The 19,065-nt window shown below is 38.6% G+C and overlaps 1 protein-coding gene across 1 annotated transcript in view; it reads left to right on the top strand.

Annotated features, from left to right (window-relative positions):
* The window catches only part of LOC135480459 (myomegalin-like), a 66,640-nt gene extending 47,808 nt beyond the window's left edge, over positions 1–18,832 (top strand). Inside the window, exons 35-43 of the mRNA XM_064760297.1 lie at positions 2,413–2,525; positions 3,507–3,728; positions 5,044–5,146; positions 5,685–5,926; positions 8,565–8,777; positions 10,331–10,503; positions 14,418–14,576; positions 15,341–15,479; positions 16,631–18,832. Of these exons, the coding sequence (XP_064616367.1) occupies positions 2,413–2,525; positions 3,507–3,728; positions 5,044–5,146; positions 5,685–5,926; positions 8,565–8,777; positions 10,331–10,503; positions 14,418–14,576; positions 15,341–15,479; positions 16,631–16,752 (1,486 nt within the window). The 3' untranslated portion in view covers positions 16,753–18,832. The remainder of the gene's footprint in view (positions 1–2,412; positions 2,526–3,506; positions 3,729–5,043; positions 5,147–5,684; positions 5,927–8,564; positions 8,778–10,330; positions 10,504–14,417; positions 14,577–15,340; positions 15,480–16,630) is intronic.
* Positions 18,833–19,065: the final 233 nt, after the last annotated feature.

Genomic DNA, 19,065 nt, shown 5'->3' with positions numbered 1-19,065 from the left:
ATGTCGGTGATGTTGTTGTTGTTTCAGGCTGAAGCAGGAGAAGAACCAGCTTAATGAACGGCTCCATGACCTTGTTTGTATCATGGTTAACTCTCAGTTTGTATGACCATGTCCGTGATGTTGTTGTTGTTGTTTCAGGCTGAAGCAGGAGAAGAACCAGCTTAATGAGCGACTCCATGACCTTGTTTGTATCATGGTTAACTCTCAGTTTGGTATGATCATGTCTGTGATGTTGTTGTTGTTGTTTCAGGCTGAAGCAGGAGAAGAACCAGCTTAATGAACGGCTCCATGACCTTGTTTGTATCATGGTTAAATCTCAGTTTGGTATGACCGTGTCGGTGATGATGTTGTTGTTGTTTCAGGCTGAAGCAGGAGAAGAACCAGCTTAATGAACGGCTCCATGACCTTGTTTGTATCATGGTTAAGTCTCAGTTTGTATGATCATGTCTGTGATGTTGTTGTTGTTGTTTCAGGCTGAAGCAGGAGAAGAACCAGCTTAATGAGCGACTCCATGACCTTGTTTGTATCATGGTTAAATCTCAGTTTGTATGATCATGTCCATGATGTTGTTGTTTCAGGCTGAAGCAGGAGAAGAACCAGCTTAATGAACGCCTCCATGACCTTGTTTGTATCATGGTTAACTCTCAGTTTGTATGATCATGTCCATGATGTTGTTGTTTCAGGCTGAAGCAGGAGAAGAACCAGCTTAATGAGCGACTCCATGACCTTGTTTGTATCATGGTTAAATCTCAGTTTGGTATGACCATGTCTGTGATGTTGTTGTTGTTGTTTCAGGCTGAAGCAGGAGAAGAACCAGCTTAATGAGCAGCTCCATGACCTTGTTTGTATCATGGTTAAATCTCAGTTTGTATGACCATGTCCGTGATGATGTTGTTGTTGTTTCAGGCTGAAGCAGGAGAAGAACCAGCTTAATGAGCGACTCCATGACCTTGTTTGAATCATGGTTAAGTCTCAGTTTGTATGACCATATCTGTGATGTTGTTGTTGTTGTTTCAGGCTGAAGCAGGAGAAGAACCAGCTTAATGAGCGACTCCATGACCTTGTTTGTATCATGGTTAAATCTCAGTTTGTATGACCATGTCCGTGATGTTGTTGTTGTTGTTTCAGGCTGAAGCAGGAGAAGAACCAGCTTAATGAGCGGCTCCATGACCTTGTTTGTATCATGGTTAAATCTCAGTTTGTATGATCATGTCTGTGATGTTGTTGTTGTTTCAGGCTGAAGCAGGAGAAGAATCAGCTTAATGAACGGCTCCATGACCTTGTTTGTATCATGGTTAAATCTCAGTTTGTATGATCATGTCCATGATGTTGTTGTTTCAGGCTGAAGCAGGAGAAGAAACAGCTTAATGAACGCCTCCATGACCTTGTTTGTATCATGGTTAACTCTCAGTTTATATGATCATGTCCATGATGTTGTTGTTTCAGGCTGAAGCAGGAGAAGAAACAGCTTAATGAACGGCTCCATGACCTTGTTTGTATCATGGTTAAGTCTCAGTTTGTATGATCATGTCTGTGATGTTGTTGTTGTTGTTTCAGGCTGAAGCAGGAGAAGAACCAGCTTAATGAGCGACTCCATGACCTTGTTTGTATCATGGTTAAGTCTCAGTTTGTATGATCATGTCCATGATGTTGTTGTTTCAGGCTGAAGCAGGAGAAGAAACAGCTTAATGAGCGGCTCCATGACCTTGTTTGTATCATGGTTAACTCTCAGTTTGTATGACCATGTCTGTGATGTTGTTGTTGTTGTTTCAGGCTGAAGCAGGAGAAGAACCAGCTTAATGAACGGCTCCATGACCTTGTTTGTATCATGGTTAACTCTCAGTTTGTATGATCATGTCCATGATGTTGTTGTTTCAGGCTGAAGCAGGAGAAGAACCAGCTTAATGAGCGACTCCATGACCTTGTTTGTATCATGGTTAAGTCTCAGTTTGTATGATCATGTCCATGATGTTGTTGTTTCAGGCTGAAGCAGGAGAAGAAACAGCTTAATGAACGCCTCCATGACCTTGTTTGTATCATGGTTAACTCTCAGTTTGTATGATCATGTCTGTGATGTTGTTGTTGTTTCAGGCTGAAGCAGGAGAAGAACCAGCTTAATGAGCGACTCCATGACCTTGTTTGTATCATGGTTAAATCTCAGTTTGTATGATCATGTCCATGATGTTGTTGTTTCAGGCTGAAGCAGGAGAAGAACCAGCTTAATGAACGGCTCCATGACGTTGTTTGTATCATGGTTAAATCTCAGTTTGTATGACCATGTCTGTGATGTTGTTGTTGTTGTTTCAGGCTGAAGCAGGAGAAGAACCAGCTTAATGAGCGACTCCATGACCTTGTTTGTATCATGGTTAAGTCTCAGTTTGTATGATCATGTCCATGATGTTGTCGTTTCAGGCTGAAGCAGGAGAAGAACCAGCTTAACCAGCAGCTGCAGGAGAATGAGGACCTGAACAAAACGCTGAGATTTGAGCTGGAGATGTACGAGTCCATGCATGCTGAGCGCTCAGGTACGTGTAGGCAGAGAGCAGGCTGTGACCCAAGTATCATGTGTGGAACAGTCAAATTTCCCTTCATTTTGATCAGTTACGATATAGCCTAGGTAACTGTGACATAAGCGAAATGGCTTTGTCCTTAAATGTGGCCAAGTAAATTAGAAGCTTGTCACCAATCAAGTGATGTTCTCTAATCCAGGCTCATGTTTTGCCAGGACAGTTCACATCAGTGGGGTCTTCTGGTCTGTGCATTTTTTTTGTTGTTGTCTTTTACGAGTGAGCCGACAAAAAAAAATCCAAAAATGAAAACCCACCTTTTTATTTTGTGCAGTCATGTTTTTGTGAATTTCCTGTTTTTCAAGACATTCCTGTCATGTAAATATATCTTCAGTGGGAAAAATTGCTGGGTTAGTTCAAATTATATTAGATGGTTTGCAAGTTTGAATTTTAACTTTATATTAAACTGACATTGAAAACAATTTAAAACAACTGTTTAAATTGGTGTGGCCGCACCTACCAAAGATTGATGTTTCTCAGATTTTTCTCCACCCTTACACTTATCCCTTCACATGAATGAAAATGGCCCCAAATATGAGAAATCAGATAATTAAACAGGCCATGAAATTTGGCACAAAATGAAAACGATTGTTTGCGTGTCGGTTACGTGGAGTGTAATTGACCCCCCAACACCCCCATGTAGCCATTGTGGAATTCCAATCAAGATGATGGCGGATGTACTGCAATACAACCAGTCTCATACGTAAATTAATAGGCTTTGCCGAGGTTACAGTAAATAAAGGAAAAAATCTACTAGGTAGTACTGTAGATGACTTTATAAGCCACATGTTCATGTAACCAATTTGCGTTAATGATTGGTCTGTTTTCACGTTGTGGTGAAACCGAACGATCGCTTACTTTAAACCTGTAACCGATTTTTGGGTTAGGTCAACCACCCAAATATCTTGGCCTTATTAACACATATTTTAATTTTTGTAGAAGATTCTGGTTCTCGGAAGAAAGGCTTCGACATCCGGGAGCTTATGACAGAAGTACGCAGGCTGAGGGTGCAGCTTGAGAGGTGTATTGACACGAACAACTCGCTGCGGCAGAAGCTTGAAGAGCGTCTGCGTCAGGACAGCCCTCGGTCTCACCATGGAGGTGGTATCAACATGGTTCATCAGGGGCACAGTACAGATGGCTCCAGGCATGGTAGCAAAGGTACAACCACCCCCCGAAGGCTGTGATAGGAAACTTCTGTGTAATTCCTGGCCCCAGGGTCACGACGCTGTCTTAGACTTAAGTCAGAGTTATTGTTGTGATTTTCTTGAGGAGGGTTTTATTTTAATACTGAAATACAGGCTTTGGATTAAACGCCAGAAAAGCCTAATTTGGTCTCTGGGACAGTGGGGCAAAACTATTTTTTCTCTCTTCAACTGTTTTTTGGGATTAGCAACTTTGCTAGTATTTAGCCTTGTTTAGCTCTTGATAGTGAGGTTGGCTCAGGGATATTATTAGGTATCAGGCAAAGGACAGTGGTGTACGGTTCTGCAATGTCGTTTCTGTTTCCTTCACCCATAAACCTGACTGCCATCATGAAAGTGAATAGATGTCATATTTAACATCAATCAAAAACAAATATAAACAAGCCATGGATTTGTTTAGCTAACTAAGTGTATTTGAAACACAGTGCTTTGAAATCACATGATATCAGATTCTCAGTAGATTTAGGTCAATCTGGTAGATGGCACGCAGTGAGTAGTTCAAAATAGACCTTATATTCGAGTTTGACTGAGATTTTTTGTGGAAATATGGAGTAAAGGTCATTGTCATTGGTTGCAAAAGATTGCATTAATGTCTTAGCTTGCGGACAGACCATGTATTAACTGCATTTGGATGTTCAGTATTGCGTGAGCAGTGAGCTTTGCCAATGGGGTAGGTGAATACAGATACAATATCATAATTGGGTACACAAGTGGTACGGGCTAAAGATGACAGCGGTCTCCGCGTGTCAGTAACTATAAGCCATCCTTAGACAGGATTTTCAGGCTGTAAACAACCTGTTAACTTGCATATTTTCCGACGGCGTAGCTAACACCGAAAAATGATTCTGTGTTAAAACAAAACATTTATCACATCGTGGGGGCCAAATCAGCAGCTAAAACTAACGGCTGCAGTAATATGCACGCTTGTAGATGTCGCAAAATGCTCCGCGGGAGGTGCATGTACCCTCGTAGTATTCTCCACAGGAGATCATATGCCCCGCAACTCCCTGCGGGACATCTGCGGGGAATCTGGGGGAGGTCTGTGGAGGATCAGAGGGGAATGTTAATGTTAACCTGGTTGTAGGTAAATGACAAGTGTGAGAGGGAAAAAATCCAGGAAACAATTAGTTGCATGTGTATACATGTCTTGATGCAAACTTTTTAGTCTACATTGTCATTTTGTTTTGCATGAATTTTAAGTCCGCAGTGTTGTTTTGTGTTTACAAAATTTGCTTACATCTGTAAATAGATATATGTTTTGCATCTTACAGAAGCTTCAGACGGAATGCCCAGTCCTGACGCCCACACTCGTTACCTGAATTCCCATAGTTGTACCACAGAGAGGTACGTGGGTGAGCAGGAGACCCTCAGCAAGTAAGGTCATGTTAATTCATGTCGTAAAGTTAAAATTCACAAGTAAATGGAACAAAAATAGGATGGGTTACCAACAAAAAGTTTTCAAGCAAATTTCAAAAATTGTCAGAAAGCATCATTTTGTGTCACATTTTATAAAATTTCTTTATGCATGGTCATAGTGTCACCTATAAAGTTTGGGATCAGAACAGTCAGTTTTTTTTTTCTAGGTGTAATGTTATACTCTGGACAAAGTCATAGGGTAGATATTTCATTGCACCTTGGAAAAAGCATTACCCAGGCCTAAGTTGTACATAAGGAATTCATTATTTAGTCAATTAGGCTTGAGTAAAGACACATTCAGTACATTGTATCAAGAATTTATTCATTGAACCTGTCAGTTACAACCTCTTTGAGAAGCAATATTTAAACTTTTTCACAGACGGTCTAACATATTTATTTAAAAGCTGCAGGGAAATAAAAATCAGATCCTCACGGATGAGATTTTTAAAATTCAGTAAAAAAAAATGTTCCCATTTGTTATTTCCTATTTGTCCAGGTCCCAGGGATCTCAGCACAGTTCTCAAGGGTCCCAGTACAGTTCTCAGAATGGTTCACAGGGGTCTCAGAACGGTTCTTACGGGAACTGCTCAGGTGTCCCTGCACCCCGCCTAAACTTGCCTTATGGCAGCAGTGTGGAGTTGAACCGCAGCGGGCACAGTTCTGATGGTAGCGGCCACCTGGTGTCAGGGTTTGACACTCTTGGCAGTCAGCACTCCCAGTCCTCAGAGGAGAGAGATGGTAAGTCTTCCTGATTTTACTCAGGCTTAAACAACATTTCTTGGCCAGCTTGCACAAAGGGATTGTAGCTACAATCCATTGTAAATCCTGCAGCCACTTGCACAAAGGTATTGTAAGGCTACTGTTACTTTTCAAAGTTACAATCAACTTCATATGCCAAATTTGACTTGTACATAAAGCTGGTCTGTATAAATGGACGATGTACCTGTCCATAACTACTTCTTGTTTTTATTTTCAAAAGAGGTTTTAATTCTTGTAGTCTCTTTTTGAGTATTTATACTTGTGCTATTTTGGGTTGATTTTAAATATTTACAACAGGTCCTGCCAGTTGTAATTTTTGCGATGATTTTAACATACATGCGAAGAGGGTGTCGATTGTAAGTATGTGATCTTAGTGATTTACAATCAACTTAGACTTGCAATCCTTTTGAACAAGCAGTCTCAATTTGATTAAGAATATGACTCAGAGGTGTACCCAGGATAAGGAGAAATTATGAGGAACCTGGCCGTTAAAAAGCGTGTTAAAAGTAACAGTTACACTTTAATCTTCGTACCATTGGTGGCCTGATGCAAATGAAGCTTTAGTCCTTACTAAAGTTAATATTTGACTTAACAGCTAGCACAGTTTTGAACAGCTGGGCTCTTTGTGATAAAGGACTTGGTTAGGCCAAAAATTTAGATATTATGGTTGATGTTACGCGAATGACGCTTCAAAAAGGCCTTGACTGACATTCTTTTTTCGTGTTTTTACTGATGCCAGTTTTTTAATTTTATTTCATCAAATTGGTTTTTTTTTTCATGTGAGTTCAACAAGATACGCATTTATTGATTTTACTGCTCAGATGCTGTCAGTGGCAATTAAGAGCAAAATGTTGCAAAACATGGACCAAGGAGTGGATCCTGGGGCAGCGACAAAGCATCACATATGCAGTACTAATTCGGGAACTAGATGCCAAAACCTGACATCATACCTCCTACCCTTGGCTATTTCCTGCATAGTTTGGTGCCACTTATCCCGATTTTTAAAATCGGTAGACCTGACATCATACAAGCAAGGATAATTTGGTGAAATATCTACAGACTTGTCCTTTAAAAGTATGTCTTCAATTCACTGGGGCTCACGATCTTCATATCAAGTGACAGATTATATTTTTTTAATTGGCCGATACCATTCTTCCCCTCAGCTGATACCTCAGGGCCACCATACGAGTTGAGATTTGCCCCTCGCGAGTCCATAAAATATCAAACTTGCCAGATATTTGTGGCATGGCTTTGGGAAGAAGAAATCTCTCCAAAAACACCCCGCTTCTGAAGAGCAAACAGCCTTGAGAGTATTTTTTCGAACCTGTTACCTCTCATCTGCAGGAGCATGTAGCTGTGAATATATTAGTATAATTTCCTGAACTGTCATTGATATCACTGCTGCCAGATGCTTCCATGGATAGAATCTGTATCTGTTTACTGATACATTGTTGTGAAGTGGAAATAATGGTAGTAACACAAGAAAGGGCAGGTGCATTTCTAAATGGTTGCAGGAAAGTTTGCAAAGACAAAACTGGTATGTTCCATCCTTGAATCTTCATTCAATACATCATGATTTTCGCTGTAGTCTTGCTCATGTGTAAATGTTTTGGACAGTATAAATTAGGTCAGAGCTGGTGGTCTGAGCTGAGGCTCACTAGGGTGCTTACACTCTTCATACTTTTAGACAAGTAGGTACATCGAATGATGTATTGAGGGCAGAATAAATGTTTGATCCTTCACATGAAGGAAGAATCCCCAAAATCTCACAAAGTCTTACAAAATTAGGAAACTTAAAAAAATGGCAACAGATTTCTCAGTACAGATTTCATTTTACTGGGTTATGACGTTCCTCTCAACTCCATCAAAAGTATCAGCTTGACAAGATTTTGGTTATATTTTCACGATTGCCTCCTCTGGGCAGGACCTGAAAATGCTGGCGCAAACTGTTGACTGGAATTGTGCCCTAGTACTCATAAAAATATTTAACAAATGTTTACTTCTTAGTTTTATTGTACAAATCTAGGAATATTTATTTTGAAAATTGCCCAAAAATTTTTGGTGTCATAATTTAGTACTGTGTTCAGTGCTAAACATGACAACATCCATGACAATGTAGACATTGTTCATCAAACTGTTTTTGAGAAAAAAACAGTTCAATTTGGGCTGTTTGCACAGATTGCACAGGACTCCTCTTTGATGCTTTTTGGTTTTCTTCCTGGCTCTGGTTGGCTTAGTTGTAGCTTTAGGTTAGACGGTTAGTCAGGCACTGTGGTTTGTACTTTTCTCTTCTCGGTTTCCTCTGTGTTACCTCTGTTGTACGAAAAGTCGTTTTTGAAAACAACCCAGTGAGTGAAAACATCTTGAGTGTGACATAAACAAGAAAAAAACCCAACAACTAATATGTTGTATGTGGCTTATTAAAACTCACTGATGTTACTCAGTACTTAAATAATAACAAAGCACTGTTTCCTGTTGTTGTTGTTTAAATTTTTAATGTCTCCTCTTCTTCTGGATGCCAGGTAGCAAGAGGTTATACAAGATTTTGCAGAACTCGAGTTTTAAACTATTCATACTTTACTTTTTTTACCAATCATATTTACTTTCCTGTCTACAGCCTTGATAGGTACCCTCCATTCTCCACATGGCCTATCTAGAACCTGGCCTAACTCAGGGCGCGGCTATGACTTGGGGATGTCGCTGCTGTCTGCGACGTCGTTACCTGGCGGACCTTTGTCAGCCAGCATGCATCAGCGATCGCTGTCCGTGCGACACGCCTCCGAGGGCAACATGACCTATCATGTTTATGATCCTCCCAGTAGTTTTGTAGGTCAGTCCATCTTCCACAGGATTTTGATCTCCCCTACCTTGAATTTGTTGTAACATTCCTTTGAAATGCAATCTTGAATTTGCACATGGTCTCCCCCTCCTGATAAGCATGTTTGAACATCACCTTGTGTGTTGTATGTGTGCGTTGTTGTGCATTTTTGAGCTGCTCCCATGACAAACGTGTAACTTATAATGGTATGCTTGAACATTTCAACCATCACATGAATGCATGCTTGAACCCCTTTGCACAATCTTTCATTTCTCTTTTTCTCAGCGCCTCCTGCACTTTGGATTTCCCCTATACCTTACAAGCCTTGTTTGTGTCAACCCATTTCTCCTTGAATTCCTCGTTCATTTGTTTTTATGCTTGACGAAAGTTAAAGTTAACATGATTTGAACCTGATGCACAGTTTAAATTTGTTCCATTTCACTTGATCTGATGTAACTAATACAATGATACATGTATGGATATAAAACATGAATGAAGCATGAAGCGGAATGTCCTTTGTTGGTTCATATCAAAGTCTTTGTTATTCACAGGAATGGGTATATATTCATCATGCTTCAGATATTTTTATGTGGCATAACCCTAACAGATGTACCCCATGTTCTGGGCAATCATCATGCTTTACCATGTTTTACCTCTCATATGTAAAACATGTCCTTCATCGCCTTATCCAGAGCATTTTTGAACCCGTCAAAAGGGTTTGGAGATCAGAAATTTTATTAAGAAGATTTTTGATATCATTTGATATCAGAAATTTGACGGCTGTGAGCTAAGCATTAACCAAGGTGTGTTTCAGTGTCATTGTGCCAGTTTTAGGAATGTTGCTATGCCCTTTGTGCAGTTATGTTGCAACCATGTTTGCAGTCCTGCAGCCATTGGCCTGTAACATAAAATATAAATTCTAATTGTTAGTAATATATATATATATATATATATATATATATATATATATATATATATACCGATATATACATATGCTTTGTACCAAATTACGTATTATATAAATAACAATTGTCTTGTGTAGGTTTTGTTGTTAACATGTTGATTTACATGAATGGCATGATTGTAATAGTTTGACTGTGTGTTTTTTACCTCTGTATGGTTAATATATTGGGGCCTCGACGGCTGAGGGGATCAGCGCGCCAGTTTGGCGCAATGATCCGGGAGCCTCTCACCAATGTGGTCGCTGTGAGTTAAAGTCCAGCTCATGCTGGCTTCCTCTCCATCCGGCGGATGGTCGTGGGTTTCCCCAGGCTCTCTCTAGTTTCCGACCGCCATAATGGTAAAACACCAATCAAATAAGTAAATAAGTTAATGTATTAGGAAACTTTTCAGGTATTAATTGAGGAAACACAAAAAATTTGATTCAGTATTATTTCATTCTTATCTCTTTTGTTTTGTTTAGGCTTAGAGGACAACTGTTTTTGATTTGTACAGTACAAAGTGACTTATTAACCTATGTGTGTGTGTTGAAAAAAAAGTGATAAAAAAACCAGTACAGAGTTACAGAAGAGGTTAGATTACAGTTTCAGTTTTGTTGGTTACAGACGTGTTCCCAGTTGGTGTGGACCCCGACATCCGCCACTTATTTGCCGTTGGGAAGGTGGACGACTATGAACACCTGAAGAAAGAGAATAATGAGTGTCGGAGGGTACTGAGTGGGATTCAGGCCAGGATAGCGGAGCGACTCTCCAGGTTCAAGTCTATGTCTCCCAGCCAGGTACGTTGACAAAATTGTGAAAGAGAGCTTTGACATTTGGTTCATTGTACATCCAGGGGACTTTGTGACAGGAAAACAAAATGCAAGATTTGATATGCCACATATGGCAATCCAAATCGCAGTAAAACACTTTGTTTTCTGCTGTAATGCTATTACGCTTATGTACTTTAATGAGCATCACAGTGTGATATACTACAAGAAAGAACAAAGAAATGAAAATCTGCTGAGAGCACTTCCAAGGTTGGATGAATTTGAGTCTGAAGGTACCATATCATCCGAGAATTTCATGCTTGCTCGAAAAACAATAGAACCCCGCCGTTGCATCGAGATTTGTCATGTTTTTGCCAAAGGTCAGTGGTATTATCCAGGCATAAGGGTTTCCTTCACCCTTACAGATGTACCAGCTGAGAGTGCACAGTTCTGTGAGCATTTTAGCTTTGTGGTCCTGCCGATAAGATACGGTCAAGGAAAGGTTGTGTGTGATTCAGTAGAAATAAAGGGATCAAATGTTTAATTTTTCCCATACGCATTTGCCAGGTTATATATTTTATTCTAACGCTGTGTATTTCACTTCCTTTTTTTCAGTTAATAAAGGTAGTATATTTATTTTTCGAATGATCATGTTTTGTGTCTGCTGAACATTTCTTCCTATACTTAAATGATCAGCGAAGGCTGTCAATGAAGCAGGAGTGCTGGGCATGAAGGAATGAGTTGTTTGAGAAAACATGAATGCTGTACAAGAATGCCTGAATGTTGTACAAGAATGCCTGAATGTTGTACAAGAATGCCTGAATGTTGTACAAGAATGCCTGAATGCTGTACAAGAATGTCTGAATGCTGTACAAGAATGCCTGAATGTTGTACAAGAATGCCTGAATGCTGTACAAGGATGCCCGAATGTTGTACAAGAATGCCTGAATGCTGTATAAGAATGTCTGAATGCTGTACAAGAATGCCTGAATGTTGTACAAGAATGCCTGAATGCTGTACAAGAATGCCTGAATGTTGTACAAGAATGCCTGAATGTTGTACAAGAATGCCTGAATGCTGTACAAGGATGCCTGAATGCTGTACAAGAATGCCTGAATGTTGTACAAGAATGCCTGAATGCTGTACAAGAATGCCTGAATGCTGTACAAGAATGCCTGAATGCTGTACAAGAATGCCTGAATGCTGTACAAGAATGCCCGGATGTTGTACAAGAATGCCTGAATGCTGTACAAGAATGCCCGAATGTTGTACAAGAATGCCTGAATGCTGTACAAGAATGCCTGAATGCTGTACAAGAATGCCTGAACGCTGAACAGGAATGCCTGAACGCTGTACAAGAATGCCTGAACGCTGTACAAGAATGCCTGAATGCTGTACAAGATTGCCTGAATGCTGAACAGGAATGCCTGAACGCTGCACAAGAAAGCCTGAACACAGCACAAGAAAGCCTGAATGCAAAACAAGAATGCCTGAATGTTGTATAAGAATGCCTGAATGTTGTATCTGAATGCTGAACAAGAAAACATGAACGTAGTATAAGGAAGCATGAACGTAGTACAAGGATGCTGTGCAGATAGGAATGCATGCTGTATACAAGAATGTGAAATGCAGTAGTAGAGGTTATGGACTGGTAAATAGGGCATGACAGCTGTACAAGACACTGTAAATACTCGCTAACATTTTACCTATTACATGGTGAACATTTGGACAAAGACCATACTTGTCAAAGAGTCCATGCTACTTGTACCTCTCAGCAGAAACTGCCATCTGAACAAACCAGAACGGCTGCATGCATGTGCTTCATGCAATTCTAAAAGGAATAAGACAGCACCTTGCTAAAACATATTTCAGTGGAAAGCAGGATTCTCAAGCTCTCTAAACAGTATCATATTTTATTATTTTAATGAGATTTCACTGAATAACGTGTAGAACAAAATGACAATACTGCAGAAATGGATGGGGTGAATTGAGGCAGCCATCTTGAGAATTTTATCCATTGAAACGTGTTGCTATCAGATTGCGCGGCCTAAGCTGTGACATAGCCTCTACCCATTCACTCCATGAAGTGACATATGATAACACAGAACTGCTGCATAAGACATCATTTTGAGATTGTTTACAATGATTTAGTTACGTATAGCAGAGGGGCCATTTAACACTGTGTTGCGGGACAGGTCTGTATCATTTACGTACAACCACAGACGTAAAATCAGTTGATTTACAAGCCGTGTAAACAGTAGCATACTGTCTCGGCCTAAACCACATTCATCTCTCCAGTAGACTCCAGGCCTACTTAGACACCCTGTTCAAATTATACAAATACATTTTTTGTTGTTTATTTCACCACTTAGTCAGCAGTTTCTAAATAACAAATGTCAGACTCAGTGAAACATCTATCAGGGATACTGAAGGTTTGTGGGAATGAGAAGATGGTAGCGGACAATTAAATCTTATGATATAATTTTTTTTCTTTAAGTTTATAAGAATTGAAGAATTTAAGGTTTTATCCTTTGTCATTTTTTTCATGATTTTTTTTTTTCTGTTTTCTTTTGTAAAGTACAGTAAAATTCTTGAAGCGCTATGTTCAAGCTGATGTGCTTTCTCTGACGCCTGCGAAAACTAGGTCAGCACTGTTCTCATCTTAAAAGCCATCACCACAAAAGTGAAGCATAAAATTCAGGGACAGTCAAATGCCTAGATCAGCCTCAGTGGTGTTTAGATTTATTTCCATTTGTTTCAGAACGGAGCATGAATCTAGTTGTACAACAATCCTATTGTTATTTTGTTAATATTTGTCAAATTCACCAGCACAATTATCTGGAGGATATGACTTGAACCAGGAATAACCTGGCTGTGCAACTGCAGGCTACTTCAACTGTAAATGATATCGCAGGCTTAGTTTATCAGCATTTCAAGCAGTAGAAGAAATATCCTTCCAGTATGTCCAATTTCCGAGAAAGCTATGTAAAACTTGGACCTTCATCACTGAACTCCATAACTTTTAACTGTCCTAGGCTACTGGTTTGACTGTAATACGGAAAATAACTTTGATGTTAGAGAGCTAGAGCAAACTTGACGTCACCTTGCTGTTGTTAATGGAGACGCGCTGAAGCCGTGTCAAGATGAAGTTTCGCTAAACTTTTACTGGTTTTAGGAAAATATAACATAATATTTAATGCCGGTTTAAGATACTTTGAATGCTAGTTTTTCAGTGGACATAAACATTAGTCAGGTGCTGTCTTTCACTTTAAGAGAAATGAATGCCGTCTCAGACAAGAAGGCTGAAAGCATGTTGTGTGGAAATGTGAGTGTTGACAACAAAGACTTATTGCTGTCTTGCATGCTGATTGCAAAAATAGTTCATTAATTTTTGAATCGCATCAGGAATTGATTTTCCCATCATCCCTTTAACACAAAGCTTGCATATACATGTGTGCATTTGTACATGCATGTAATGAGTGTTTCATTGTTGCTCACATGTTCTTTAAATTAGCAACTAATTCGCAAGTTTGATGTTATGTAACTATGAAAAATCATGACTGTAGGGGAAGCATGTGTGGCAGCTTGCTGTCCTTCGTTAGCCACGCAGGAAACAAGCTATACTTAGGTTTTGTTCATGTGTGAGCTAGTCAAGCCTTGACAGATGAGGCCATGGGTTCAAACCCATCTGTTTCTAGAGTGCTTTTTTTGCCCACCATTCATAAACCTGATCACAATGGCATGAGTTCCAAAATGTCAAATAAAGAAAGAAGCAAGTCTATAAGTTTTATATCAGTGATGTGCTGTGGAAGCAAAAGTGGTAATGGTTTCTACCAGCCTTTTCTCCCCAACTCACGGCACAGAGTGGCATTGCACAATATCGTAACCATGGTAGGCATTCAACATCCTCCAGTAAATAAATGTATTTAAATTCCTTGCTACAGAGCATTGAGTACAGCACTTTGAAGGAACTCTCCTTGTCTGTGGAGAATTTGCGGATGTGCCTGAGTGAGGAGAATCGCCTGATCACCTCGTTCTGGGTGACTCAACTGCCAGCCTGTGATGATAAAGGGGAGTTCTACAGCTCCAAGGTCTTGGAGAAGGTCAGTTTTACTCTCTTACTCATGGAAAAAATCAGTTTTACTCTCTTACTCATGAAAAAAGTCAGTTTTACTCTCTGCCTCTCACAGGTTTTCACTACTTAACAAACAACACACAACTATCTTGTGGATAGTACATATGGTAGATGTTCAAAAATTTCGCCCAAAAGTGCATTTTTTAGAAACAAATAAATGTTACATAATATTATTTTTGGTGCTGAAACGGGGCAAAATGAGCAACTGCCTTGGGTGAAATTTTTACATCATTTATCGTATAAACAAATATATCGGTATTGTTGCTTTAAACAAAAATGCTAATGAAGTTTAAATTTCCTAGAGAGATAATTATTAGTCCTAAAGATTTACCTGAATCAAAAAATACAATTTGCATATAAAATGTGGAAAAATATTACTTTTAATGCTGAAACTTCCATTTTTTTCAGTAGGTTATGATCTGAACCTGACAAATTGATTACCATGGTCATTTTTAGAAATTTAAAGCCATATTACCCTAATTCCTTAACTTTTTCGCAAATGAAAGTGCAATTTTCAGTGCAATTTTGATTTTGATTTTGAGGACAAAATTACATTGGTTAAATTGGCCAATTTCAGAGCTGCACAAAAAGTATGATTTTATCAGTCAACACAGAAAAATGCCTTCAGAATATGCTTGAATAAACACCTTGTGAACACGCGAAAAGGTTGAAGAATAACTGTAGCTATTTTGCTAGAAAAAGAAAATAATTCATGAACTGTTTTAATTTCAGAATGACCACCTTCAGAGTGAGTTGTACATGTTGAGGCTGAAGTACAACCTGCTAGCGAGCGCAGCCAAAGACGCCCAGACGCGACTGCATGCCACTAACAGACAGAAGGAGGACATTGAGGAAGCTGTCATCCAGCAATGTGAGACTTCATTTGCTATCAGCATTACGAAAGTGAAAGTAAACATAATCAAGATTAAATATCCCAGTCATAAAAATTTTGAAAATTTTGGGGGAAGTGAGGAAAAAGCGATCAGTATTCTTTTCTGTGAGCATCTTGCGTGTTGTGTGTACACTATACATAGGTATGTTTGTATTATTGTGTGTACATTGCATGAGTGGACTTCTAGCAGTGGATTTTGATTTCGTTATCATTTCAGTCTGCTTGTGAAACCTCTTGGCCCAGATTTTTTAAACATCATTTTCTTTGCTAGAAATCTTCATTAATTGATCAAGAAAATCATGAAATGTCCTTAATTCTTATTTGAAATGTGTAAAGTAGTGTTTCCAAATGATCGTCCAAGATACGTAAGATAGACAGTAATATCCCTGATTAAACTGGTTATGATTTGGAGCAACGACCAAGAGTATATTAATCCATGTCAGTCAGCCTTTCTTTCTAAGCCCAAAGGCATTGGAAGCAGAGCACCTGGTTTTAAGAAGACACATTCAGCATTTCGTCTATGAATTATTGAAAAAAAAAACAACAATATTTTGTTAACTCATTGTTGAAAACGAGGTCCTCATACAATGAAGTCAGAATCATTGTTTGAAGTGAGCTCGTGTATAAACGACATTGCCTGAATTTTCTGATGATAGCTTGAGAGGGCTGTTTCCTGTTTTGAGGAACCCTTTTGATTTACATGGAGCATTATAGAGCTCAGAGCCATCCGTGATAACCCACTGACACTGGCTGATCTGAAAACTTTCCCAGACAGATAATTTGATACTGTTTTATCTTGCTTGTGATATTCGTTAGCCTAATTCTTTTAATTTTTGGGACATGTATTAGTAGTGCCCAATGCAGAATATTGACGTTGATTTCCAAGATTTTTGGAAAAGTGCAGGTATGAGTATGTCGTTTATTGGATGGCCTAACCATAAGAGAAAAACTAATTATTCTTGCTATAATTACATGTTTACTGGCTGAAAAGAGCAGACCAGGTGTCCCAAAAATGAGAAGAAATGGGGTAGTTTGGAATAGTAAACATTGTCTGTATTTTACAATGCAGCCATAGTTGTTAATGTTGTTTTCTTTTCCTAAGAAGAATCAATATTTTGGTTTCTTTTCAGTGAGCCGAACAGAAAAAGTTCTGAGACATGCACGGGGTAACCTGGAAACAAAAGCCAAAGCGGCCAATCGAAGCAAGACGAACGGAAAACAATCATCGTCTAGTGCTAATAGTTTTAGTTAATGCTTATACGACAGCCATCTTCTTTATCTTCACCACTCTTACTGCATTTCAACATGTTTTGCTGAAAACAAGATAAAAAATGTATTTATGATTGCATTTTGAACTTCTCTTGTCCGTTATTGAGGATATTTTCTTCAATATTTTCTTGGTTTTTGTTTCATTTAAGTTTTTTGAGACAAGCTGTGTCTCCGTTACTCTTTTGGTTAAGTATTGGTTTTTCGTTTTTTCTTTAGTCGTATAGTACCAGCCTGTATTATGCCCATTTTGGAGTTGATCTCAGTTTGTATTTCATCTAATTCGTTTACGTTTTTGCGTCACATTTGTCTCGATAAGTAGCTGACCTTGTTTTTGCTCATCCTTGTTTATATTTAAGTTTTTATATGAAATATTTGTGAAAAAAAAAAAAAAAAAGGACAAGTACATTTTTCTTGTAAGAAGAAGTCTCAGAAAATGGATTTACTTGGAAATATGAAAGTGAATCCCGTGTAACTCTTTGTTATGTAGTTCTACAGAACTGAAATACATGGATCTACACAGCAACTTGTGTCTGAATGCTTTAACCTCAGAATGGACGGCTTTTCCCTAAAATGTAGCTGATTTATAAACAAATTGAGAAAAAACACAGAAGATGTTAGAGGTTTATTGATTTGCCGTGGCAAACGGAATGAATGGTTATCATCACACAGTGATCACAATTTGTAACCTAACATAGCTGACACCCGGGCCATTGCTTTGTTTCAGTGTTTTGTGTCTATTTCTCACCGTGCACATTCCATATGCAAGAGAAACAATGAGTAGTGGTGGTTTGAGCTCTATTTTTTTGTTTACATGTACTAATTCAAAAGCACTATGACATAATACTAGTAATACAAATGTTGAGATTGTATGCTTTGTGTATCATTTTGTTTTGTGTAATCATCCACAAGTTGTATTTATTCTGTACGTATAATTTAATCACATAATACATTGCTTTCTTGTTGATTTCTTGCACCACTAACGTTCACGATATGTTACTTTATCCCTGTATAAACTCTGTCCAGTTTATTCTCTCTTGGTATATTACTACTTGTTTATGTATGTAATGTAGCTTAATTATTTACTTGTGGTATAAGTTATGAATGTATGTTAATTGAACTAGGTTGTGTTTTGTTGTGTCGTTTGCGTTAACAAATTGGGACCTGCTTACATGAAGCCCTCTTAGTGTGAGGTGGATATCACAACCATGGCAACCAGCAGTGTCGGCATCATGTTGCCATGGCAGCGGCTTGATCAAAACATGAGGTCTTTGTGTAAGCTGGCCCTTTCATCAGCCCTTTGAGTGTAGGTGTAAAGATTGATATATTTTTAGCTCAGAAATTAGGAAATTGAAAGGCATTCATTTTTTATTATGCCGTCATTCTACTGAAATTTTAAGGAGTCAAATAGATGGATAAATTTTATTGATTCTTTCAATCAGTAAATCAATACCTTAACTCTTGCAGATCTTTTAGAGTGAAAGGTTTGCTGAAGTTATAATTCTCAGTGATCTGGAATTGCCATCATCTGGGTGGATATAAGGACCCGTGGAGTCTATGTAAAATTTAAAGTCACATCTTTGCTAGATGTACGTAAAATTTTGGAAGGAAAGTGTGAGCTGGACAGAGAATATGAGAACGACCATGCATAACTTAATGGTACATTTGACTTGCAATTAAAGAATTAGTGTGTTTTTCTTTTCTTGATAAAAAATACATGTTTTTACACATTGTGTTGATGGATACCTGCCAGTATTCAAATCAGACGCATTTACCTGCAAAGTTTTACATGTTATTGTAGTCTTATTTCTTAGAAAATACTTACAGATGTGACGCAGTGCCAAAAAATATGCTGCTTCCTCCCACCATAATGCTGGCGGCCATTGTGTAAGTGAAGTATTTATGAGCATGGCGTAAAACGCGATCAAATAAATAAATAAATCAGTGGGTTTTCAAGCATTGCTGTGAATGTACGCAATATTGCCGGTGGCTTCCAGATGATGTGTTCACACAGTTTAGACAGTATTACAACTTCTGGTGCTGTCCTGGACCAAGTCTTCCCAAGAAATAGTCTTCCCAAGATACATGATTGTTACCATATCTGTGGTTGGTGGGCATGATTTGTTTGATGAAGTGTCTGATGTTGCATAGGTGGTACTCAGCACAGAATAAATGTTTAAATTTTCAATCTTACTTTTATTATATTTTTGAACCTTGTGATGTTGGCTCATGATTAAAACAGAAAATTAGTGTTGCCTTATCTCAAATTCTGAAGTTTTTAACCTTTCTGCTTTAAATT

This window comes from Liolophura sinensis, chromosome 13 (genome assembly GCF_032854445.1).
Source record: "Liolophura sinensis isolate JHLJ2023 chromosome 13, CUHK_Ljap_v2, whole genome shotgun sequence".
In the NCBI taxonomy this organism is placed as follows: Eukaryota; Metazoa; Mollusca; class Polyplacophora; order Chitonida; family Chitonidae; genus Liolophura; species Liolophura sinensis.
Note: the sequence above shows the minus strand (reverse complement) of the source record. Positions and strands in the feature narration are given on the sequence as shown.